The sequence below is a fragment of the Hyposmocoma kahamanoa genome, unplaced genomic scaffold (assembly GCF_003589595.1).
Source record: "Hyposmocoma kahamanoa isolate Upper Pololo Valley unplaced genomic scaffold, ASM358959v1 202, whole genome shotgun sequence".
Classification (NCBI taxonomy): Eukaryota; Metazoa; Arthropoda; class Insecta; order Lepidoptera; family Cosmopterigidae; genus Hyposmocoma; species Hyposmocoma kahamanoa.
Window position 1 is genome coordinate 15,412,370 of NW_020653726.1, and position 21,527 is coordinate 15,433,896.

The window sequence follows — 21,527 nt, forward strand, 5'->3', positions numbered from 1 at the left end:
AATAAAAATTTCCACCGAAATCAGACGGAGAAAACAAATCTGAAAATCATCTAGATACACTTTTTTTGTACAGTAAAAAAATGTCAATTACGCTGATATTACTTAATAATTATATTTGTTATATAATAAGATATAAAAAAACCGATTAGAGGGGGTTGTACATCTCGTTTCGACGATCCCAGCTATCGATTACTTTAGTTATAATAAGGAGGACAGAATTATACACAAAAGATATGCGAAACAGTGTTTAACGGTGACGGCAAATAAAAAACAACAACCAATGAATCGAAACGTCACTAAAGCGCAGGCCACAGCGCGAGCGAAGCTAAGCTAAGTTAGCTTTAGCTCACGTAGTCGCGGCATGTTTTCATACATCTGTTCACACGCGAACTAAGCTAACTGAGCTAAGGTCGCATAGTTGGTTGCATGCAGTTACGTGGGTTAAGCTAACTTAGCTTAGCTTCGCTCGCGCTGGCCCTGCGCTTGGCTAGGCTAGCACACGCGTTCTGGGTAATTCTGGACAAAATAAAACTATATACATTTTTATTTTACATATTTACTATTATTTAATTTAGTTTTTTAACTTTCTATAAAACTACAAGCTTATTATTACAAAAATCCAGTCTTAAAACAGTATTTAATCTTTGTATTATATAACACTAAAAAACAAGAACATAGACAATGGTTTTATTTTCAGGTCTCAACTGAGACCAATTCAGGACAGATTGGAAGTTTCGAGGCTAGTTCATCTTTCGGATCGAAGTATTTGATACAGTATTATCGCTTCTATGTCTTATAGAGTGGAGGGTGGGAGTAAGCCTATCGCAGACAGAGAAAAAGGCGGCCATCTGCTCGAGGTTTACTCGTCGTCGAAGCGTATATGCGTGTGCGTTGGCTGCGGCGAGGCGGGCGCGTGTGCGGCGGCGGCACACTGCGCGTCGTGCCGTGCGAGCAGCCGTAGCCTGCCGCGGGTACGGCGCGAGCCTCGCGCTGCCTCTGCACGCGACCACTGCTCGTCTTCTTCAGAGCCCGTAAGCACGTGCGCGTGGTTAGTTGCGTTTGCGCAGTACTGTTAACCAAAAACAAGTTTATAATACAAAATTCGAACAAAAAAAAAATTTCTTCGAACTGACAGGGCACTCGCGTCTGTATGCCAAAAGTGTGACCCTAGTTTGCCAGTTTCGTATGCCAAACTATAGTATGAATCTTATTTAGGAGTCCAAAATGTAAACAAAGGGTATAACCGAGCAAAATATACATTATAAATGGTAGTGTCCAATCTTTAATAAACGTTTAGAACTCATTTGAAGCTGTAATCTGATAAAATTTTGATGAATTCATATTTTGCAATGTACGTAAATATATTTTTACCTAATTTCGTTGTATACAGTGATTACAATAACAGATTATGTTTAAGGTCGTAAATAATATGCGACGCTGGTAACACAATACACTGGAATCATAAACATTTGTGCCGCCGCCATTTTGTCGTGTCATAGATGTCATTTGTGCTTCGTTTCTCGAACTCGCATTGTCAATGTTTATTTGAGAAAAATGCCGGGTTTTTGTAGGTACAATGTTTACATTACATTAACTAACTTTTAGTCTGAGGGTCGTATTCCAGAACTCTACTCATTACTCAAGTCAGGACTTGAGTATTGCAGTGAGCACTGAAAGTCATACTCAAGTCTGCTCAAATCCTGACTTGAGCATTGATTAGAGTTTTGGAATACGACCGTAAGTATATTGTTTTGAGTTTGTTCACTATTTGTAACTTTTTCAAGCAATGCTCAATAAATAAATAAATACAAACAGTAGTATGTTTTCAATTATCATACCTCACTAGCAGCTTTGGTTGAATCGAATCGAATTATGACCTCCAATTGACCTTCTTTCACATCCACGTGAAGAGCGTGCACGTTGCTACGAATCTGAAAAATGCAAAATACTGTGTTATGTACCCAAAAAACTTTCTGATTATAGTGTATAATACATTAATTAGAAAGTATTTACAAAATATTACATCGTAACAATACTGACACAACTCAAATAATATGGTAAAGCTATAAAGGTGGCAGCTAAACATGTTGTTACAAATACCTTACCCATCAGTTATCAAAAGCGACATTATCTACAGTCTGTCTTTTTTAAGATGGAGTAAAATGACAGTTCATAGCGCAAAAGCGTTGCATGTATCTATATGTATTCAAAATACTTACAGTTCTCTTAGTAAGCCTGATGTCAAGGCAAGGTTCTGGCAGCACTTCTTTTACAAAAACACCCGGTATTCGTTCTAATGGCGGCGGGTTTTTAGCACCCGGGGCGTTTTGTGGGATGGCTGGAATTCAAAGGTTTATAAATTATTATTTTATAATACCAAGTGAGATGATTGGAAGATACTCCACCGGCAAGAGTATAACTCTTAAGTTCGATGATGGCGAATACCAAACGACAGGATGAACAAGTCGTGCCCCTGGTGTCGAGCAACTCGCCTGTTCAATTATTAGTTATTGCAGTGCCATTCAGAAATTTAATTCGCAAAGATTTGAAGGACAGTGCAATTGCGCCTGTCACCCTGAGACAAGTTGGCAAGTCCCACCTTTAGCCTTTAAAACCAGAACTGTAGCATTATTTATATCTATATTTTTACAAACTGCCATTCTAACATTTGTAAGCTATTGGGAGAAAATAACATTCTATTCTATTGAATACTATTCTATTACTGGCTGGCGGCAGAAACAGGTAAGATGGCAGTACTTTCCTGGACAAACTCTACTGCTATTGTTAATTTTACTTATAATTATCATTAGCTAACAACAAAAGACCAAGAAACGTAGGCTGCTATGCAGTAACCTGACTCACAAGACATCTTATTCAAAGAGGGAATAAATGAATCTTAGCCTAAATATGAAAAATGCTCAAGAAAATTTTGAACGTGCTCTAGATAGGGTTCGTTTATACCACTTTGTTTTAACATTTGTTTTGTATGCAATTAGAGCGAGAATTTTCTGACTTTGACCTGGAAACAGAGTTCGAAAGTCAAGAGGAAGACACACATTCGAGTGTGACAGCAAATTTATCTGAAGGTATACGTACATACAGCATACACTGTTATAGTTCCAAGACATTTTTTGTTGCATCTTGAAAGATTTATCATGGATTTATCCAAAGACAGGGTCAGCCTGACAGTCAATAAAATAAACGTAATTTGTTTTTATTCCCTTTTTGTGATGAAGGTTTTTCATTTATTTGTTGATATTTGGGTCATCTATATTAAATATATACCAAATTTGCCTTGCTTACACCAAATTTCACTACAGTAGGTAAGAAGGCCGTGACATACAGATAATGGAACTAAAAACCTACACATTAGAAGCATTATTTAAATAGAAATTATAATTTTACCTGACACTGCATCAACAGAAGGCTCAGCTGGTGCAGGAATACCCAAATAGGGATGTCTCTTGTTCTGCAAATTTGATTTTAGTTCTTTCATATATTTTCTTTGCAAATTCAAATATTTATTTCTTAAGGACTTCCACTCGGCTTTGGATAATACTTGGAGGCCCCATAGTGCTGCCTTAGGGGCTTCATTTGGGCCTAGATTGTTTTTAGCCTTGCTTCTTTCTTTTGCTGTTCGTTTTCTAATCTTTTTCTTTCTAGGCGCGGAAGGGTCATGCTTCCCTTCATCATGACTAGTCAATTCACCTTTTGACTCCACATCTGGGGTCTTCGTTTCCTGCAAAGGGGTTATTAAACATTAATAATAGCATTGATAATATATTACAATAAAATTAAAACTTATCTTAAAAGCATGATTATGATCTAATTTGAAACAAAACGTTACTCACCTCTGCAGGAGTTGTAATAGTTTTGTTTTCTTCCTGAAATGTATAAATCACAATAAATAAAAGCAATCACATTTAAGAACTAAGAGTTCTGCACTTTCAGTGTGATATTGAATTCTGATAAATTTATTATCCCATTGCCAGGCAAAGGCCTCCCCTAATTCACTTGAAGATTCAGTCTTTTGCTATCTCTGGACAATCGGGCAGAAAAGTATGTCCATGTAAAATATTAATATTGAGAATTAAAACAGAAAAGAAACTGCTAAGTCAATTGCTTTCCAAGGGTTTTCTTAATTTGCCATACTTACTGTAGGTGTTGGAGTTGTTGGTGTGTCAGCCCGTTTTTCTCCATCAGACTCAATTTCTAACTTCAATTCCAAATTCTTCAACTTCTTCTCTTTTTTCTTTTTCTTTTTAGGTGGTTCTTCTTCTTTCTCTTCTTTATCATGAGCGTCGTCGCCATGTTCCTCAGCAGAGAACGTCTTGATGGAAGATAGTTGTTCAGGAGGCATATAGGTGGGAAGTTTGCAACCCATCTTGGTGAATGTGTTTAAACATTTTTGAGCATCTTCAGGTCTTACAAACTCTATGAATCCAAAGCCCTGCAGGTTTAGGTAATTTTTAAAATTTAATTATACAAAAGTCGAAATAGAGTAAAAGGAAGGTCAACAAATGTACTATGTTAAAACTAAAGTCATTCATCTCATAGTTTGCCACCCTTAAAGGTGGAATATTTTCTTCAAATATAAATGGGACCGCTTCTAAGGTACTCTCTCTCCAACGAAAAAGAATCATCAAAATCGGTTCACAAATACTGTTTACCGTGAGTTATTGCGTAACATACTTAAAAAAACATAGTCAAATTGAGAACCTCCTCCTTTTTTGAAGTCGGTTAAAAATGGTTTTTAACATATTTTCAATATTGGATATCTTTTAGAAATGTAGAACTGACATTAGAAACATTAATATGTGCCCTTATCTTCATATTATGAAAAAAAAAAAACAATTTGAAACAATTTCAGTTTCCCAATACAATGACCCAAGATTGTAAACCTAAACAATGATTAGTTACCTACTTTAATCTTATGTGTGTCTTTGAACTTTGGCAATGATATATAAGCCACAGTGCCATAGTCTGAGAATACTCTTTGCAACCACTCCCTGCTGGCAGTCACTGGTATGGACTCTACATAAATAGTCCTTTGATCTGCATCATATGGTAGAAGTGGTGTTTTTCTCTGCACCTATAAAATGGAAAAGAAAAACATATCGTCGCTTAGCAAACAACACTGCTTAAGTCGAAAATCGGTGGGTTTTCCTTTTGAATGTTATTCAAATCAAAATAAAACGTATATCAATAAAAATGATATAACCAATGCAGAGAATTATTTCTTTTCTATAATTGTTTTTTTTTGACAATACCTTTCAAAATCTTATATACAATAATATAATAATATGCCGTCTCATATTCATTTCAAATTACTTGAGCAGTGTAGTTCGCTAAGCGATATGTATGATTTTGACATTACAACTGATACAAGAAAATAGAAGAACACAATGTAAAAATATAACTATTAGATATAGAAACTAAGAGATATAGAACTATAGTTAATATAGTTCTAAAATAAAAGAAGTATCGGCACAATAAGATGTACAAAAATAAAATAGTAAATGACAAATGAACAAATCCTTAATTGCAATATTACAAACCTACAAAATTTTCAACATTTGTTATGTAGGTATAGTCAAAATACCAATATATTTTACAATACAATGTAAATAATTAATTTTGTAAAACTTGTGTACTCTGTAGCATTGTAAGGGACAATATGTTGTTTTAAAGAAGGATAAAAACAGTGTTGACAATAGTGAATCATTGTTTGCAATTTCTGGTCTCTTTTCCTAGTGTTCCTACCTGACCTTTGCTAAATAGTAGGAACTAAGTGTGAAGTGGAAACTTGAAGACTTGACTCATAAATTAAAGAGTTTAGTTTAGTTTAGCACTATAGTCTATCAGTTGATAAAACAGACAAACAAATTAGTTTAAATAATTTGAAAGAGATGTTGCTATGATGCTTTATTGAAAAGGCGGAAAAAACTAATTTGACAGTAATAAAATCTTGAGAACGCAACTTACATTAAATGATTATCACTAATTTCAGGTTTCTTGCTACGGTATGATTTCTTTTTATTTTCCCGATATTTCGGAACGGTTGCATGCTCCATGGTCATGGGTTAACTGGATGGCGGCAAATGACAGCTTTAAGAGCAGACATATCTGTCTACCCTCTTGCAATGTCGACGACTACTATCTTCATCGCGATTTGTTGTGGCGTTACCATTGTTATTCACTTTTTTCACACCGAGATCACGAAGTACAAAGCATTTAACTGTGATGTTGGCTTTAAACTGTCCAGTGCATGGAATCCGGGTGTCCGTCAGGATGGCTGGACCAAAAGGGATATACAAATCAAACTGCTCATTATTTACTACCTATTTTCTACTATTTAGTGCCTTTATTGATATATTTTCTACCTTTGCACTAACGGAAATATTAAGGAAATAAAGTGGCCAGCCATTCTGATGTCAGGTTGGCTGGACCACTTTACGTTTTTCATGGTTCTGGCAGTATATAATTTACGTTTTTTTATATAACTATTTACTACCTAATTTCTACCTAAACATACTTTTTTTTACTATTTTAGGAAGCTTCTATGAAAAGTTATTTAAAAAAAATAATATAACACCTTTGCAAAAATTATCATCTAAAAAAGACAATTCATTTTCTCCATGTAATTGTTAATAATAGTTTTGCAGGTGTTTAGACTAAGCTAACAATGGTTTCTGGATTATCTTTGCAAGTTATATTTTATTACAATCATTATATTAATTACTAGTTAAATTCACTATTACAAATGCAAATTCCATGTGTAGGTATTAAGGAATGCAAACGAAATATAATCCATTATTTAATAAATCGTTTAGTTGTCATTTGATAGTAAATATTCCAAACCACCCAAAATATTCACAATGGGGAAAATAATTGTGCAAAATCTGCTTTCATAATGTCATTAATAATGAAATATAGTAATAAACAAGTAACATAAATGTATCAACGATGGAAAGAGGTAGACCATCAGCATTACCGTTAGAAGAACAAAAAAGTGTGATTTTTAGGTTTGAAAAGTATTATTTAGATATAAATGACCTTCCTTCACCCTGTGATCCAGTGTTCAGAAATCTTAGTAAACAGACAACGCAAGAGGGTAGACAGATATGTCTGCTCTTAAAGTTGTCATCTGCAGCCGCCCAGTCAACTGTGGAGTGGGCAAACCGTTCCAAAATATCGGAAAAATAAAAAGAAGTCATACAGTGGTAACAAATCTGAAATTTAGTAATAATCATTTAGTGACTAACAACGAAAGCCTTAACATCTATACAACTTACATTTCCTTTATCAGAAATATGATGTACTGTACTTTCTTACCTCATCTTTTAGGGGAAAGGAAATGTTAGCACATTTTTGGTGAATACACCGTAAGTATTGAATTTAGCATAATAGACAAAGGCAAGTTTAGTTAAATTCAAAATTCATATAAGACTTTGTTTGTTGTGCCTTAAGCTCAAAACATTTGACTTAAACTACATTCCTCTTATCCCACCTAACCATTAAATTTCTTTGATTCCATATAGAACAAATACCTTCAATCTGTCTTCAGAGAGCTCTAATAACGTGGAATTCTTCATGGCCTTCGCAATATCAGTAATATCCTGCGTCAAAGACCGAATCTTATTGAATTTTAAAAACACTTCGAGAGGCACTTGTGGGTTCGTCTTTACTAAGTCCCCAAGAAACCTGTCTTTAGTGAGGTTCGCGTCGCTAAAATAGAACTCCATTTGCTTCAGAATATTCTCATAAAGCTGCTTCTTACGATGTCGGACTCGTTTTCTTGGGTTATGTTCTAACTTTACTTCTTGGTCAGTTGGCTCAATAACTTCTGATTCTGACATGATGCATGCACGCTAAATGTAATCGTAACTCGTATAAATCGTACAATGTAAGCTGTAAATTATTATAAATTAGCCAAAGCTTTTTTTTTCAAGCCAAAGTTTGCAAAGAAACTCCGAAACGCGCCGATTCTCCAAAACCGAAGGAAAATGTCAAATTTGACAACGATTTTTTTTAATTATTTGAGTATTGGCTACGAGGACATCAGCTATCGACAACAGTTAAAGTAGTTGTACTTTTCTTGAACAATTTTCGTTTTCGTAAATATTTAGACAGAGACAAACTCTTTGAATAAAACGTCTACTTCATTGCTACATGGTTATTGTCTTGTACCTAAATTTTATTAAATAAACACGTCGGCGTGTCGGGTGTTTTATAGTGAAACACTCGAAGCATTGAAAAAAACTGCATTTTAAAACACAATACAATTTTTTTAAATAACCACATAACATTTACTAACATTGTAAAAGGATTTTTAGTTTAATGTACGTTTGTTGCTGAAGTTTTTATTTTTACATCAAACATCAAAAGATTTTAGAAATATATGGATATTACAATTCTGCACCATTTCTGTAACTGACACTAAAAAGACTTCCATTTTAGTGAAGCATATTCCTTGTTTCTGTGAAACTTCATCGATTGCTAAATAAATCGATTTCTTCAGTAAAAAGGAATTTGGTTTTAGTAGCCTAAGTTTAAATAATTTTAAACTTTGATTTGATGAGCTATATGGTAGAAGTATATGGTTTATAGAAAATTTCATACATGTCGCTTGAGGAAAAGCGGAATAAATTCAATCATAGACTGTGCAAATTGAGTAGATACTACCAAGAATGCTTCGTTTGCTGCACTTCTATTATGCACAAAATTTATTCATTATTATAACTGTCTTTATGTTATCTACTCAATATATTCCGAAATACTGAAAAAAGTCATTGCTTTAGTTTTTTCTTCTTTCTTGCCTTTTCGCAAGTATCGTTTCAGCCATTTGCTACCGTAGGAAAAAGTTTGTTATATGACTGTCAACATTACTAAAAACAGATTTAAAAATTCTTGGTTTTGGTCTTATTGTTAAAAGGGCTAGTGGCGGTTGATAATCGTTCCTACCCCAGTAAATATCCAAGGACGTGAGTATTAAGTATAATCAGTGTGATCAGCTGGTCATGTCAAAAAATACGACTGCTTTGTCGTAATATCAAGTTTTTAAATACACTTTTCATCTTATTACAGTTTAAAAAAAACGTTATTTCATACTTTTTTTTCAATGAACTTTTACTACATATTAATCGATTAACTTTATTAACTACAAATTGAATTTAATTATTGGTGGACACCCCTATTTTGTACTTACCTTACCGTACGATTTTGACATTCGTGGATTTTTGGTGGATACGTTGAGATTATGTGGGAAGAAAATCGTTGTTTTTAGTAATTAGGGACTTAAATTTATCATGAGTACCATTTTATTAAATGTTAGTCTACGTCGGTGTGCTGTCGTACTGTGGTTCGCTCGCGTTCGTGTGCCGTGCCTTCGTTGAGTGTACCATCGATAGAATTCGTAGATAGATTTGTGCACGGGTTGGAAGATGACGGTTTTTAACTACGCTAGTGTTATTGTTTCCGCATAATTGTGTTTGTTATTCGCGATGACGGCGGCGCCGCGGCCAGCTAACGTGAATTTAAAGCCGATCGAAGTGCCGAAGGCTCTGCAGGATGGAGAGAAATTCATCAAATGGGATGAGGTCAGTGCAGTTCTTGGTCATTTTGTTGTAAAATTATAAATCATAACTTAAACACTATGTAAAATATTTTTTTGCGATAATTGGCGGTTTGAAAAATTTTTATTAAAACATTTTAATATTTTTTTTTAAAGTAAGTAATTATTTTTAAGCAGGATTCTGGCGCGGGCGTTCCAGTCACCCTGCGTGTGGATCCTAAGGGGTTCTTCGTGTACTGGACAGACCAGAACATGGAAGTGGAGCTGTTGGATATAGCTTACATTAGAGATGTTAGAACTGGTGTCTTCGCTAAAGTCCCCAAAGTAAGTATCTAATTTTATGCTTTAAATGGTCATATGGACTTGAGGTCTTTGAAGTTAGAACTTTTATTAATAAAACACTTGCAGGGCATTCTTTTGTCCTGTTGCAGTAAAAAGAACTAAAGCTCCTGAAAAAATTTGGATAATATGTTGGTGATGAATAGCATTTTCAAATAGTTTTTTAAGGGCTGTTCCATATTTTTCTATCAACTAAATTGTAAAAAAGGTATCCCTAGTGTATTGCATGTGCTAGAGATTAACTTTGAGTCTTCTTGTTGAATATCAATTTGTTCACCTTGTTCACCTTTTTTATTTAAATTGTTTATTCAAATTGTCCACCAATGGAGAGAAATAAAATATTGTTGTTTAAAGGCTTTAGAGACTTATGTACAATAAATAAAATGACCTAAATTTATTTTTAAAATTAACCACTTACTATTCAACCAAGGACATAAGAATTCATTAGAATAGGCCTTTACAACTGACTTTACCTGTTCATACTTATAATGTAACAGGTTTATAAAAAAAACCACACTTAAGGAAGCAGTGACAGTATCAATTCGACATTTTATTGCTTGTGCAAATAAATCTTTATGTTTTTTTCTTATTTCACTAATAAAGAGTATCACATGTAAAACTAAATTGAAAAAAAATGTCATAGATTTAAATTCAAACATATTCCAATTCCTTTTTTAGACTTAGGGAAATGAACTATTCTGAATTGGTTCTGGTATGGGTGTTCTGGGGCATGTCCCAGAATGAATTCCGTTGCTCTGGTACTCATAGTACATTAAATTCCTTAATTTAGGACTAGATAATTGATAATAATGTTTTACACTATCTATTTATATTTAACATAAAAAGTGTTATAAAGACCTACACCCATGGGTGGATGACAGATGGGTGAGCTTAAAGCAGGATTGTGATGGATGGGACAAATGACGGGAGGCCCATGCCCAGCAGTGGGTGAAGTTAGGCTGTGGACAACATTATAAAGACCTGTATGAATTTTTAGGTTTACTTATAAAAACGTCCTTATATGTAAAAAAAGATTGTCACTGTGTTGCTTAAAAATAAATTGTCTCCTACACTTATCAAAATATTAGGATAAAATATTATTATGAGTGATCATTAAATACAATCTTATCTCTAACTTGATGCATTCTAGTGTTATCAGTTTAGATAGTGACAATACACAGTAGAACTATCAATAACTAATATTTATAGTAATCTAGCCTTTTTTCGTATAAGCTTTTTATCGCGATTTTTATTTAGTTTGTGCATGAAATTGAACCATTTTGTTAAGTTACTAAATATATATAAACTGTATATTCGTCTATGGTGGACATGAACTACTTGATAGTTATACATTTACAGTGTCTCCACACTATTCCAATTCCATTGTTCATTATTTTTAATGCATAGATTAACTGTCACAAGTTAGTTTACTTAACAGATTGTTAAGTTCTTATTCAGTTTTCTGTTACATTTATGAAGTTAAAAAAAGAACGATGCAAATATACGACAGAACACATTTTCTCGATTCAAGGTTGACCAGAGCTAAGAATAGAAAAAAAGTTGAAGGGTTAAGGACGCCAACGTAAAAGTACACCGCGAGCATAAAACATATTTGTGTAGATAAACAAACACACTAGTTTAGAGGCTAGTAAAGTTTAAATTTATTATGTTCTATGTAATTTCGGTTCAAAGTGGATTGTAAATTTGCTTACCAAAGAGCTTGGTACTTCACTCAATGTAATTTAAAAAAAATCATCGTCAATCGATTATACATCCCATTGTTGGGCACGGTTCTCCGCTAAGTTAGAGGGTTTAGGTCTTCACACTTTTTCCAAGTGTTACGAATTTTCATTTCTTTTAATTTTTAATTTTTCATGTTGTTTTTGTTCACTGTTAACGAGACATGGCTACTGAACACTCCGTGGCCTAACCGTTACTGTGCTGGTCTGTCGAGTAGAGATCTTGGGTTTGATTCCGGGCCCGGGAGAAATATTTTGTATGACTTACATTTATTTCTCTCGTGAGTTTAGGTGTAATTTGTGGTTGTCTGTGTATGTCCCGCGATACAGGGGGAAAAAAAGACATTCACAAATGCACCTACATAACTTAAAAAATATAATCATAGGTACATTCCGGTACAAAGATACGGACAGTCGATCTTTTAATTGAGAAGTAACCACTGGGTTTTCAGTAGCAGTAGAGCTTCTTGTGAAAGAGTTAATCCAGGGAAGTACTGCCACTTTACCTATTTCTGCCGCCAAGCAATAATGTGAGCATTACTGAATTCCGGTTTCAAAGGTTGAAATTACAGGCATTTGTAACTTGTCAACTTATATCTCAGGGTGACGTGCGCAGTGGCAGTGCAATTCACAGACATCTGAATCTTTGTCATTTTTAAAGCTCTTAGTGGCACTGCAATTGTTATGAACGCCGCTTACCAGCAGGCGCACGACTCGCTCGTCCCCTCACTTAATGTCATGAAACGAAAGGTACCACCCCAAAAAAAATATAATATTTATTTTCTTCTTTCTCAGTCATAAAACTTCATAACACTAATGAGTATGACATCGTACAAAAATTCGTGAAAATCAGCGCATTATTTCTCTTGTTGTTTACGAATTAACACACCAATAAACTTTTTTATTGTCCTATCTGAATATAAATTTATTAACGTGTCCGATTCTATTATACCGAACAGCCTATCATGATACGGGGCCATTAGATCCGAATATCATCAAGTTCAAGGCGTTGCCCGTTATAGAGTGTGGTATATTTTACCTTCGCGCCGGTTTTCCCACCCCACGGACCGCCTTAACGTTAAGCTTTCGAAGGGCAAACCTATCCCTTGAGACCCTAATGCATGCATCGTGATAGTGAAAACAGAACCTCGCCTAATATTGAAGGTTACAGTTAATTTAAGAAGTTTCATGATCCGGATCCATTAGGTGTCATCACGATTTCACGGTGAGCGAAGCTAGGGGCGCGGTGGAATAATTTATGTTTCCATAGTGGTGACTGCGCGGCCGCTTTGACGTCACCCGAGCTGGGAACTCGTAAAGAATACCTATATTTAGGGAAATAGATTGGAGCTACGGTAATGGGCACAATACGGGTTAAGTGCTATATCTTTATCCGCTTCTCAGAACATTAATAACGTTGTTTCAGCTGCTAGATCAATAGATCTCACTAAACACGGAGTTGAGAATCTGTTTAAGTCTGAACTCCACTTTGACGATACTATTAACAGTCTGGATAATAAAAGACAACGGATATGGAAGTCACCACATTTCATACTTTTATGTGAATAGAATAAGAGTGAAAAAGACGATGCGCGTTTAGCTCGGACCGCCGACGCAAAACGCGCACCTCTTTAGCTCTTATTACATGGATATATAAGTTGTTTAAAGCGATTCTCTGGCTTTAAGAGTCGATACTACCTCAGCTCGAATTAAAATGTTTTCCCGTACTGAATTGGTTCTATTGAGCGGGTCGATCGGCAGGTGACACGGGCTTTATTTCAGAATTTATTGGAAAATGTATATCGTCAACTATACGTGTAGGTACTATTTAGTTCAGTTGATATAAAAAAAAACATTGGTATAAGTACCTATTGAAAACAGCGATTTTCTTGTAAAAATTTCGAGGTAAGTTTTTTTTTTTTAATTTTTGTTTTCACACCGTATACTAATCAGTGTATGTCCTCGATTTTACTATATATTTTTTCCAAAGTTATTGTTTCAACATTTTCACTGTTATGCGGAATCAATCAAAGTCATTTGAGGTTGAATCGAGTCGAAGTCTGGCTACGCTCTGTTATGACAATTTCATTTAAAAGGACACGTGTGGAAAACGCTAGATTATAATACCTAAAGCAAATGGAATGATCACGTGCCTTAGGATGTTCATGTCCCGAGTTCGATTCCCGGTCAGATCAATTTGGGAAATTAAGTTTTCTAAATTAATTCTGGGTAATGCCCCAGAGCGAATCCCGTTGCTCAGGTACTCGTAGTATACAAGGAATTCCCTAATTTGAAACCAGGTAATTGGTGTGGTTGTTTGGCCCTATTTATTTATTTAATAATATCGTCAAAGGTAGAATAACGTTTGGAAAATCATATGGTCATTGAACCGTGACTATGGGACCTGTAATAGACCCGAAAGGTTAGTTTGAATCACCTCAGTGCAGAGTACTAAAAAAACCGACCTCCAGAGTGGAATTACATCTATTTGCCAAGTTTTATTGCAATTGGTTTCCGGAGAGTGTGCGAAACCGGATTCATACCCCAGTTTGCCACCCTAGGAGGTGGAATAGTTTCTTCAAATTTAAATGGGACCGGCACTGATGTAACCTCTTTGTAACAAAAAAAAAATCATCAAAATTGGTTCACAATTATCGAGTTATCGCGTAACATAAAAAAACCAGTCGAATTGAGAACGCCCTTCTTTTTTTCGGTCGGTTAAAGACACGTATATGCGATTTAGATCAGAAAAAATGGTTTTTATTTCCTATGTGTAACAACTCGATAAAGAAGCGTATAACTAAATTTTCATACGGATTATTTTTACAACCATCAAATAATATCATGCCACGGTACAACACTAAGTCACAGAACTGTATCAGCCAACGTCATCAGTTGTAATGGACATGCAAATTTGCGGTTCCGCCCGGTGCAAATGATTGCCCCATTTTTAGTTTATTCGCAGCTCTAGCGGTTAGACTAATCAATTGAACAAAAACTAATTGCATCTATGCAAGATCATATTGTTATCTGCAATTGGTTAATCAAGTTACGAGTAACTAAGTACTTAAACGCCTTATTTCATTAGGTTGGCTGTTTGTTATTATAGAGGCGTAGTCTGTATTGCAATTGCATTGTACAGCGAATAACAGGGGCATACTTGTGCAATCTATTATCTAAGATGCGACGTGGAACCACTTCCACCACGTAATATGTATTTTCTCTACGATTGCAACATGCTCTACGAGTACTATTGCAATACTCTAGGTTACCAAAGACCAGCTGTCAAAGACGATATACGTCTTATCAGTTTTTGAATACCGAACAAAAGAGCCAAGAGAGGAAGGGAAAAAATAAGGTATTTTCCGCTTGAATTTCGGTGGCTGGGTACTTAGCATTTTGTAATGGCGAAAATTGTTTTCAAAGCGGTTAAAAAATTACAAAAACCTTAAATTCATCGAGTAACTGAAGCCTATATATATATAGGTTTTCTATATGAAAAAAATCTGAAGCAAGTAATTATTATAATATTGATTGTAATGAGTATTATTTATTTGTAAGAAAATTCTTGTAAGAAAAGACTTGCAGCTTGACTAACGGGTCGGTATCATAATAACTATATCTTCAAAATGACCTGATTAGCATAAGGACTAGTTCGCAAAACGGCCACCACTGTAGAAAGACTGTAACTTACAATGACTTGGTAGCAAAACGACTAGATATCGAAATGACCATATCAATAAATAGACGACATGGTAAAACGACAAGGTACAGTTTAGTAAAAAAAATGTTGTTCAAAAATATGAATACACGGCCAGCAGGATATTGGATTTCAATATTGATTATAAAATAGTAATTAGAATAATAAAAGTAACAATCACAAAATAATACTAACAACAATTTATATTCTAAATAGCTCTTCAATAACAAAAATTAACAAAATTTACAACAGCGGCTATAAGTTGCGACCTACTGTTCGGGAACACGTCACCAAGCCGGACCCCGGTCAAGAACGAAGAAATCATTAAATAAGACAACCGCTCTGGTGGTCGATGCATTGAAACCCGCACCCGCGTAGAGTGCGCGTTTTGTTTGGCATTGCAAAAAGGTTACGTTCACGCCATCCTAAGCGGCCCACCGCGCCAGTGTAACGATCTGGCACGAACAGACCCAGTCTTTCTTAAACGAAGGGATTGTCAGCAGGCAGTAATGGCTAAGCAACGTAATCTTCCGCCTCGGTTTAGGGGGCTATCCCAGTAACAAACGGGTTATGATATTTTACTACCCTGATATTAATTTATATTTGTGAAAGTATCGGCATTCATCAAGTTTCGTATTAATTCATTACTATGTTGAAGGAGCTAATTGCTATTACATTATTGTCAATAGCGCCGTGCAGTAAAATTTATGGAATGTATAATTTTACTACACAACTCGGCATTTGTTTTTCGAAATGTTAAATTTTTTAAATGAAATCTAATACGATCGATACTTATGGGATCGCTGGCCACGTTTTTATTTTCGTTTTATTAAAGCTTTTTAACCAGCTACTTGCAATACCAATTATAAATCTAAAAACTTATAGATGCGACTCGCATTTGATTATATTTTTTTCGATAATGAATTGAGATTTCGCCTCACTATTGTAATCTGTGAAAACGCCCATCGTAGCGTGCCGGTACTTTAGCTTGTTATAATTATTAAGGTCGAACACAAAAATTCCTTCTATTTGACAGTACTCGAATCTGTGTTTGTTTTACCAATTTAGGCCAACATTATACCAGCCTATTGTTACTCCGCAATACCACCCTATCAACATACGTAACAACAACGTCACTACTGCGGCCAATCTGGCAATTTTGTCTTTTAGTCGATTTCTATAATCGGAAAATTTAGACCACCGCATTATTCATTGGTAACCACACGGCGCCGAAGAAATCAATCAGTGCTGTGTTAAAAGTTGATAGGCGATGACGTAAAACACGGGTTGAAATGTTTTCTGGAAACGTTTCAAGTTTTACGAAACTAACGAGTTGCTGCATCGCGGTGATCTCGCTCATCATGCATTGAAATTGTAACTAACACGAACTACGTTTCTCATGTTCCAAAATTATTTATATACAGGCTTATTTGTAAAATACTAATAACCTCGGAGGAATATATTACTAACATCATAAACAACAAAAATTGTATCATGACTTTACTGGCAGTGGATTTCTATGTGAAAGAGTTCGTCCAGTACTGCCACCTTACCTATTTCTGCCGCCAAGCAGTAATGCGAGTATTATTGCGTTCTGGTTTCGAAGGGTAAGGGGTGGTGGTGAAATTACAGGCACATGGGACTTGTCAACTTATGTGTCAGGGTGACGGGCGCAGTGGCAGTGCCATTCAGATGCTTGCGTTTTAAAGCTCTGATTGGCACTGGGATTGTTATTTTTTATTGTATTCTATTTTTGTTTTATTGGTACAGTTACAGACATCAGATATAACAATACTAAAACATTGTTAAATAGCACTATAAAACTGACATTCATTTACAACCATACATAGCATTCCATAAAAATACTCAACTATTACAAAGAGGAAATGTATAAAAAATACAAAGAAAAAATCTAACTGAATATGAAATTATGTCTAAATGGGATTTAACATTAAAGACATTTTAAAATATTAAAAAAAAACACAATTAACGTGAACTAGTAGTTCTACTTCTTACTACGTGTGGCTAAGTAATTTTGATTTAAAAGTTAGAATATTACAATTAAATATGTCGTGTGCTGTGCATTACAGATTTCGTTATAATACCGACACATTCTTAGAACTGGGTTATTTACTGCAACATTATTACTAGTGAGTGGCAGTGCAAAGAGTTGTGGTACACGCATGGTCCTACAGGGAACCTTGATATTAATTTGTTCGAGAAGGTAAGTATCAAAAAAGCCACCCACTATTTTATGGAGACAGCATAGATCAGATAACCACACCCTCCTTTCCAGGCTTAATAGGTTAAACTTATGCAGTCTGTCATTATATTCAGGCAATTTACGCCTTAAACCACACCTGCCATTTAAGACACAGAAAACGGCGTTTGATTGCCTCGATATGATCTGTATGCACATTATATATTGGGTTCCAAACTGATGAGCAGTATTCAAGAACGCTGCTAACCAGAGAGGTGTACAGAATTATCCATGATTTTGGATTTCTGAAGTGTCTGGGCGTCCGAAAAATGAAAGACAATCGCCTGTTTGCCTTGCGACAAATGTAATCGTAATGAGGCCTGAACTATAGAGGAATCAAACATGACTCAGAGGTCACTAACTTTTGCGACACGTTCGATAATTAATCCCTTTATTTTATAGTATATAAATAAAATTGAATGTTTTTTCTTGGTAAAAGAAATAATTTGACATTTTGTCGTGTTAAGTATCATGAGGTTCAATCGGGTCGCACCAATCTACAATTTTGTCTATATCATCTTGGAGTTATGGACAGGTGTGTCGTTTTCTTAGAGGATGGAAAAAAATGGTCATTTTCCACAAGGCCCGCGACTTGTTCGTCCCGTCACTTGGTATCACAAAGAAAGTCTTAATAATTCTTCAGATTTTACTTTCGTGTAAAAATAAGAATATTTTAATAGATCGCTCTTAACGGTGTGATAACACTGTCCGGTAACAAAAGGTAGCGCTAGCGCACTAAAGGAGGACGCTTGCATGTTTGAACGTACCTAACTAACACCTTAATAGCTTATACCAAATACGTATTTGAAAGGCGTTATATGGTATACGAAAACTTAAAAGTTTGTTTTTGGTAAGTTTATTATGTTTTGCAAAAAGTCGTGGAATAAAAATTTTGTTTATGATGTTGGTAATACAGTCCTGCAAGGATGTTAGTATGTTATAATAACCCTGTGTGTCTTTTCTTCAATTTGCTATCATATTGTCCTGGCTTGCTGTCTTTCGTTACAGTGGAGTGGATTCAGCAGTAAAGCTTCTTGTGAAAGAGTTATTTCATGGGAGTATTGCTACCACGACTATTTCTGCCGCCAAGCAGCAGTAATGTGAACATTACTGCGTTAAATTTTGAGAGGTAGGGATGCTAGTGAAACTACATACATACATACATATGGGACTCGTCAACTTTATATCTCAGAGAGTTGAGTGTAATGGCAATGCCCCTCAGATCTTTTCGATTTAAACCTTTAGTGGCACTGCAACTATTATGGGTAGGTGTGTAGCTGACTGCCTGGTACACGACTTAGTCTTCCTGTTACTTGATATCATAAAAAAATCTAAATACAATGTCAGTTAAGAAAACTTAAGAAAAGTGTATGTGGCTACGGTTTTTGTGAATCTCCAAAACCAATTTGGGAAATGAACTTTTCTAAATTGATTCTGATCTCGGTGTTTTGGGAGGTGCCCCAGAATGCCGTTGCTCTAGTACTTATAGTACAGGGAATTCCCTAGTTTGAGACCAGGCAATTAGTGTGGTTGTCTGGCACATATTATCTATCTCACGAATGATACTCCCAAAACTGATACCAAAGTAAATTCGGTCAAGCTCCGTCACTCGTTCGAGGTACCGCGATAAATGCCTAGCGCTGAGTGTATCGCCTACAGTGCAAGCGCTCAGACAAGTCTTTAATTTACATTACAATCCTTCCAACCCCAGCATTCGGTTCCGCATGACTGCACGCAGCGGGCAACGTTATTTTCACTTCTCTGAGCGCCTGTTTAGGTTCCTCGTGAGCGCTTGGTTTCACTAGTCAGATTTAATAGGCTATTATAGCGTAGGTATTTTCGATTTTGTATGTCAGTGATGTATCTGTTACGTAGTTACTATTAAGTAATCCGTGGTTCGGCCATCTGAGCAATGACTACGTATTGATCACAAGTTACTCGTATTAGTCCAACGTTCATCTGTATAAACTCTCAGAATACTATTTACAAGGTACTATGACAAACTCAATGGATTTTTTTACATGATACTAACTAAAGCGAATGTTACATATTAGTGATGTGACAGACCTCGGCTTCTGCTTCCGTAATTGCGGAAGTTCCTCATGCTTTTTACATCTGCTTCCGTTTCCGCTTCCGCGCTTTTAATACGGAATTTTAATCGGAAGCTTATAACGTTCTCGATAGATCGTAGGGTATGGCTCATCAGTGGGGCGCCAAGTGCAATTATAATAATAATAACTCACACTCTCATGGCCCCGCATTAGGGAATCCCTATATCGCGGGAACTATGGATATACTCTTACACATGGACATTCACAAATTACACCCAAACTCACGAGAGAAATAAATGTAGGCATACAAACATTTCTCCCGGCCCGGGAATAGAACCCGGAACCTCTGCGTGGCATACCAGCATGGTAACCGTTCGGACACGAAAGCACTTTATTTTAATTATGAAACCTGAAACAAGCGCTGTTTCGAATTTTTCGTTGAGATCTTTGTAACATACACATTCACTTTTGCTTCCGCATCCGGTTCCGTTTCCGCTAAGATTTGCTTCCGTTGCATCACTTACATACATCATTTCTACTGCTACACTGTGTATACATTGTTTCTTCTGTCAGAAGTGTACTTAAAATTTAAGATAGATAACTAACTCGTTTATTTGCTGAAGCACAGTACATTACAAGCGAGCTTTATTTTATGACATAGGCACAATAGTAGAGATAAAAAAGTGTTGGTTTGCGGGTATGGTCTAGTCTAGTCTTATATTGTCAGGGTGTAGAGTTGAGAGTACTATGTCATTTTCTAGAACACTCGGCAGAATGAAACAACAACAACTTTGAACAGAAACAACTTTGTTGCTCGCACGTGTACCTAATAAAGGATTTTTTTAATATCAAATTCCAGTTTATTTTTGCGATCATTAATTGAACCGTTTGCTATCAACAGAAAGGCGATAAGATTACGTTGTTAATAATTTATTTTTCCTTGCAGCCATATTTAATAAATATTTTAATTAGGAACAGATTAATGCAAGATTAACTGTGTCAAATAAAGCTCATTGAAATAAATTAATTCAATGTGAAGTAGAAAATAAAAGTAGATGAGTCGGAGCATAGAGTATCTTGAAACGTTTTGTATATCGAAACCTCCAATGAACACGACGCCAATTTTATTTTTTATTATTGTAAATAGCCATCTTTATTTCCTAATATTATGCTCCCCGAATTTGGTGAAAACGAAAAACAAAATTCGAAAAGATATAAACAAAAAACGTGAAAAAAATAAATAAAATGAAAACAGATCCAAAAATTAAGTTGACGTAATGATCATTTGAGGTACCGATATCGTGTGCTAGTCTTGGGAAGTTACAAAAGCAAATTTTTGCCTTTATTAAGCGGGGAGTTAATCCACCGGACCGCGCTTAGCGCTAAATTTATTCACCGATCGTTATCGACTGCGGACCAAACAACTAATTTTAGAAAAAGTCTATCTGACCGCCGTAAATTATTATAGTTTCGAGAGAAACTGCTTGAAGCGGGATTTTATGTATAAAGCCAGTATCGCGACATCGAAATACAATTTACAGTTTATTTGTAAAATACTAGCAACCTCACAGGACTGTATTATTAACATCATAAACAACAACTTCTGTTCCATGACTTTTAATAATTCGTGAGATTCTACTTTCGTGCAAAAATAAAAATATTTAAATACATCGCTCTAAATAGTGATAACTCTGTGCAAAACGCGGGAGTCGTCTGGTACAGACCTAAAACAAGTCTAAAAATGACTTTAAAAAAACAAAAACCCGACTGCAAAAAAATATTCCGCCCTCACTATTTTGATTATTTTTTATATAGCCTATATAAAAAATAAAAGAGGGAATATACACTTCCACAGTCAAGACGA

At 35.4% G+C, this 21,527-nt stretch overlaps 2 protein-coding genes across 2 annotated transcripts in view; one reads left to right on the plus strand and one right to left on the minus strand.

Annotated features, from left to right (window-relative positions):
• Nucleotides 1-555: 555 nt before the first annotated feature.
• LOC113226986 (la-related protein 7) lies at nt 556-7,865 on the minus strand. The gene is made up of 8 exons (XM_026459836.1): nt 7,551-7,865; nt 4,925-5,092; nt 4,157-4,450; nt 3,852-3,884; nt 3,406-3,739; nt 2,220-2,338; nt 1,839-1,931; nt 556-1,069 (listed from the first exon to the last, which is right to left on the minus strand). The coding sequence occupies exons 1-8, from the start codon at nt 7,857-7,859 to the stop codon at nt 860-862; spliced, it is 1,560 nt and encodes a 519-aa protein (XP_026315621.1). The 5' UTR covers nt 7,860-7,865; the 3' UTR covers nt 556-859.
• A 1,575-nt stretch (nt 7,866-9,440) lies between these two features.
• LOC113227152 (1-phosphatidylinositol 4,5-bisphosphate phosphodiesterase classes I and II-like) overlaps nt 9,441-21,527 on the plus strand; it is a 58,393-nt gene continuing 46,306 nt past the window's right edge. Inside the window, exons 1-2 of the mRNA XM_026460031.1 lie at nt 9,441-9,599; nt 9,752-9,898. Coding sequence (XP_026315816.1) covers nt 9,504-9,599; nt 9,752-9,898 — 243 coding nt within the window. The 5' untranslated portion in view covers nt 9,441-9,503. The remainder of the gene's footprint in view (nt 9,600-9,751; nt 9,899-21,527) is intronic.

Bases quoted from the DNA above. Each gene is read 5' to 3' on its own strand.
- LOC113226986 (XM_026459836.1), bottom strand. From the start codon at position 7,859: ATGTCAGAATCAGAAGTTATTGAGCCAACTGACCAAGAAGTAAAGTTA. The intron at 4,451-4,924 runs GTAGGTAACTAA...CTAAACCTGCAG, and splicing joins AAGACACACATAAGATTAAA to GGCTTTGGATTCATAGAGTT. The intron at 3,885-4,156 runs GTAAGTATGGCA...TATACATTTCAG, and splicing joins CAACAACTCCAACACCTACA to GAAGAAAACAAAACTATTAC.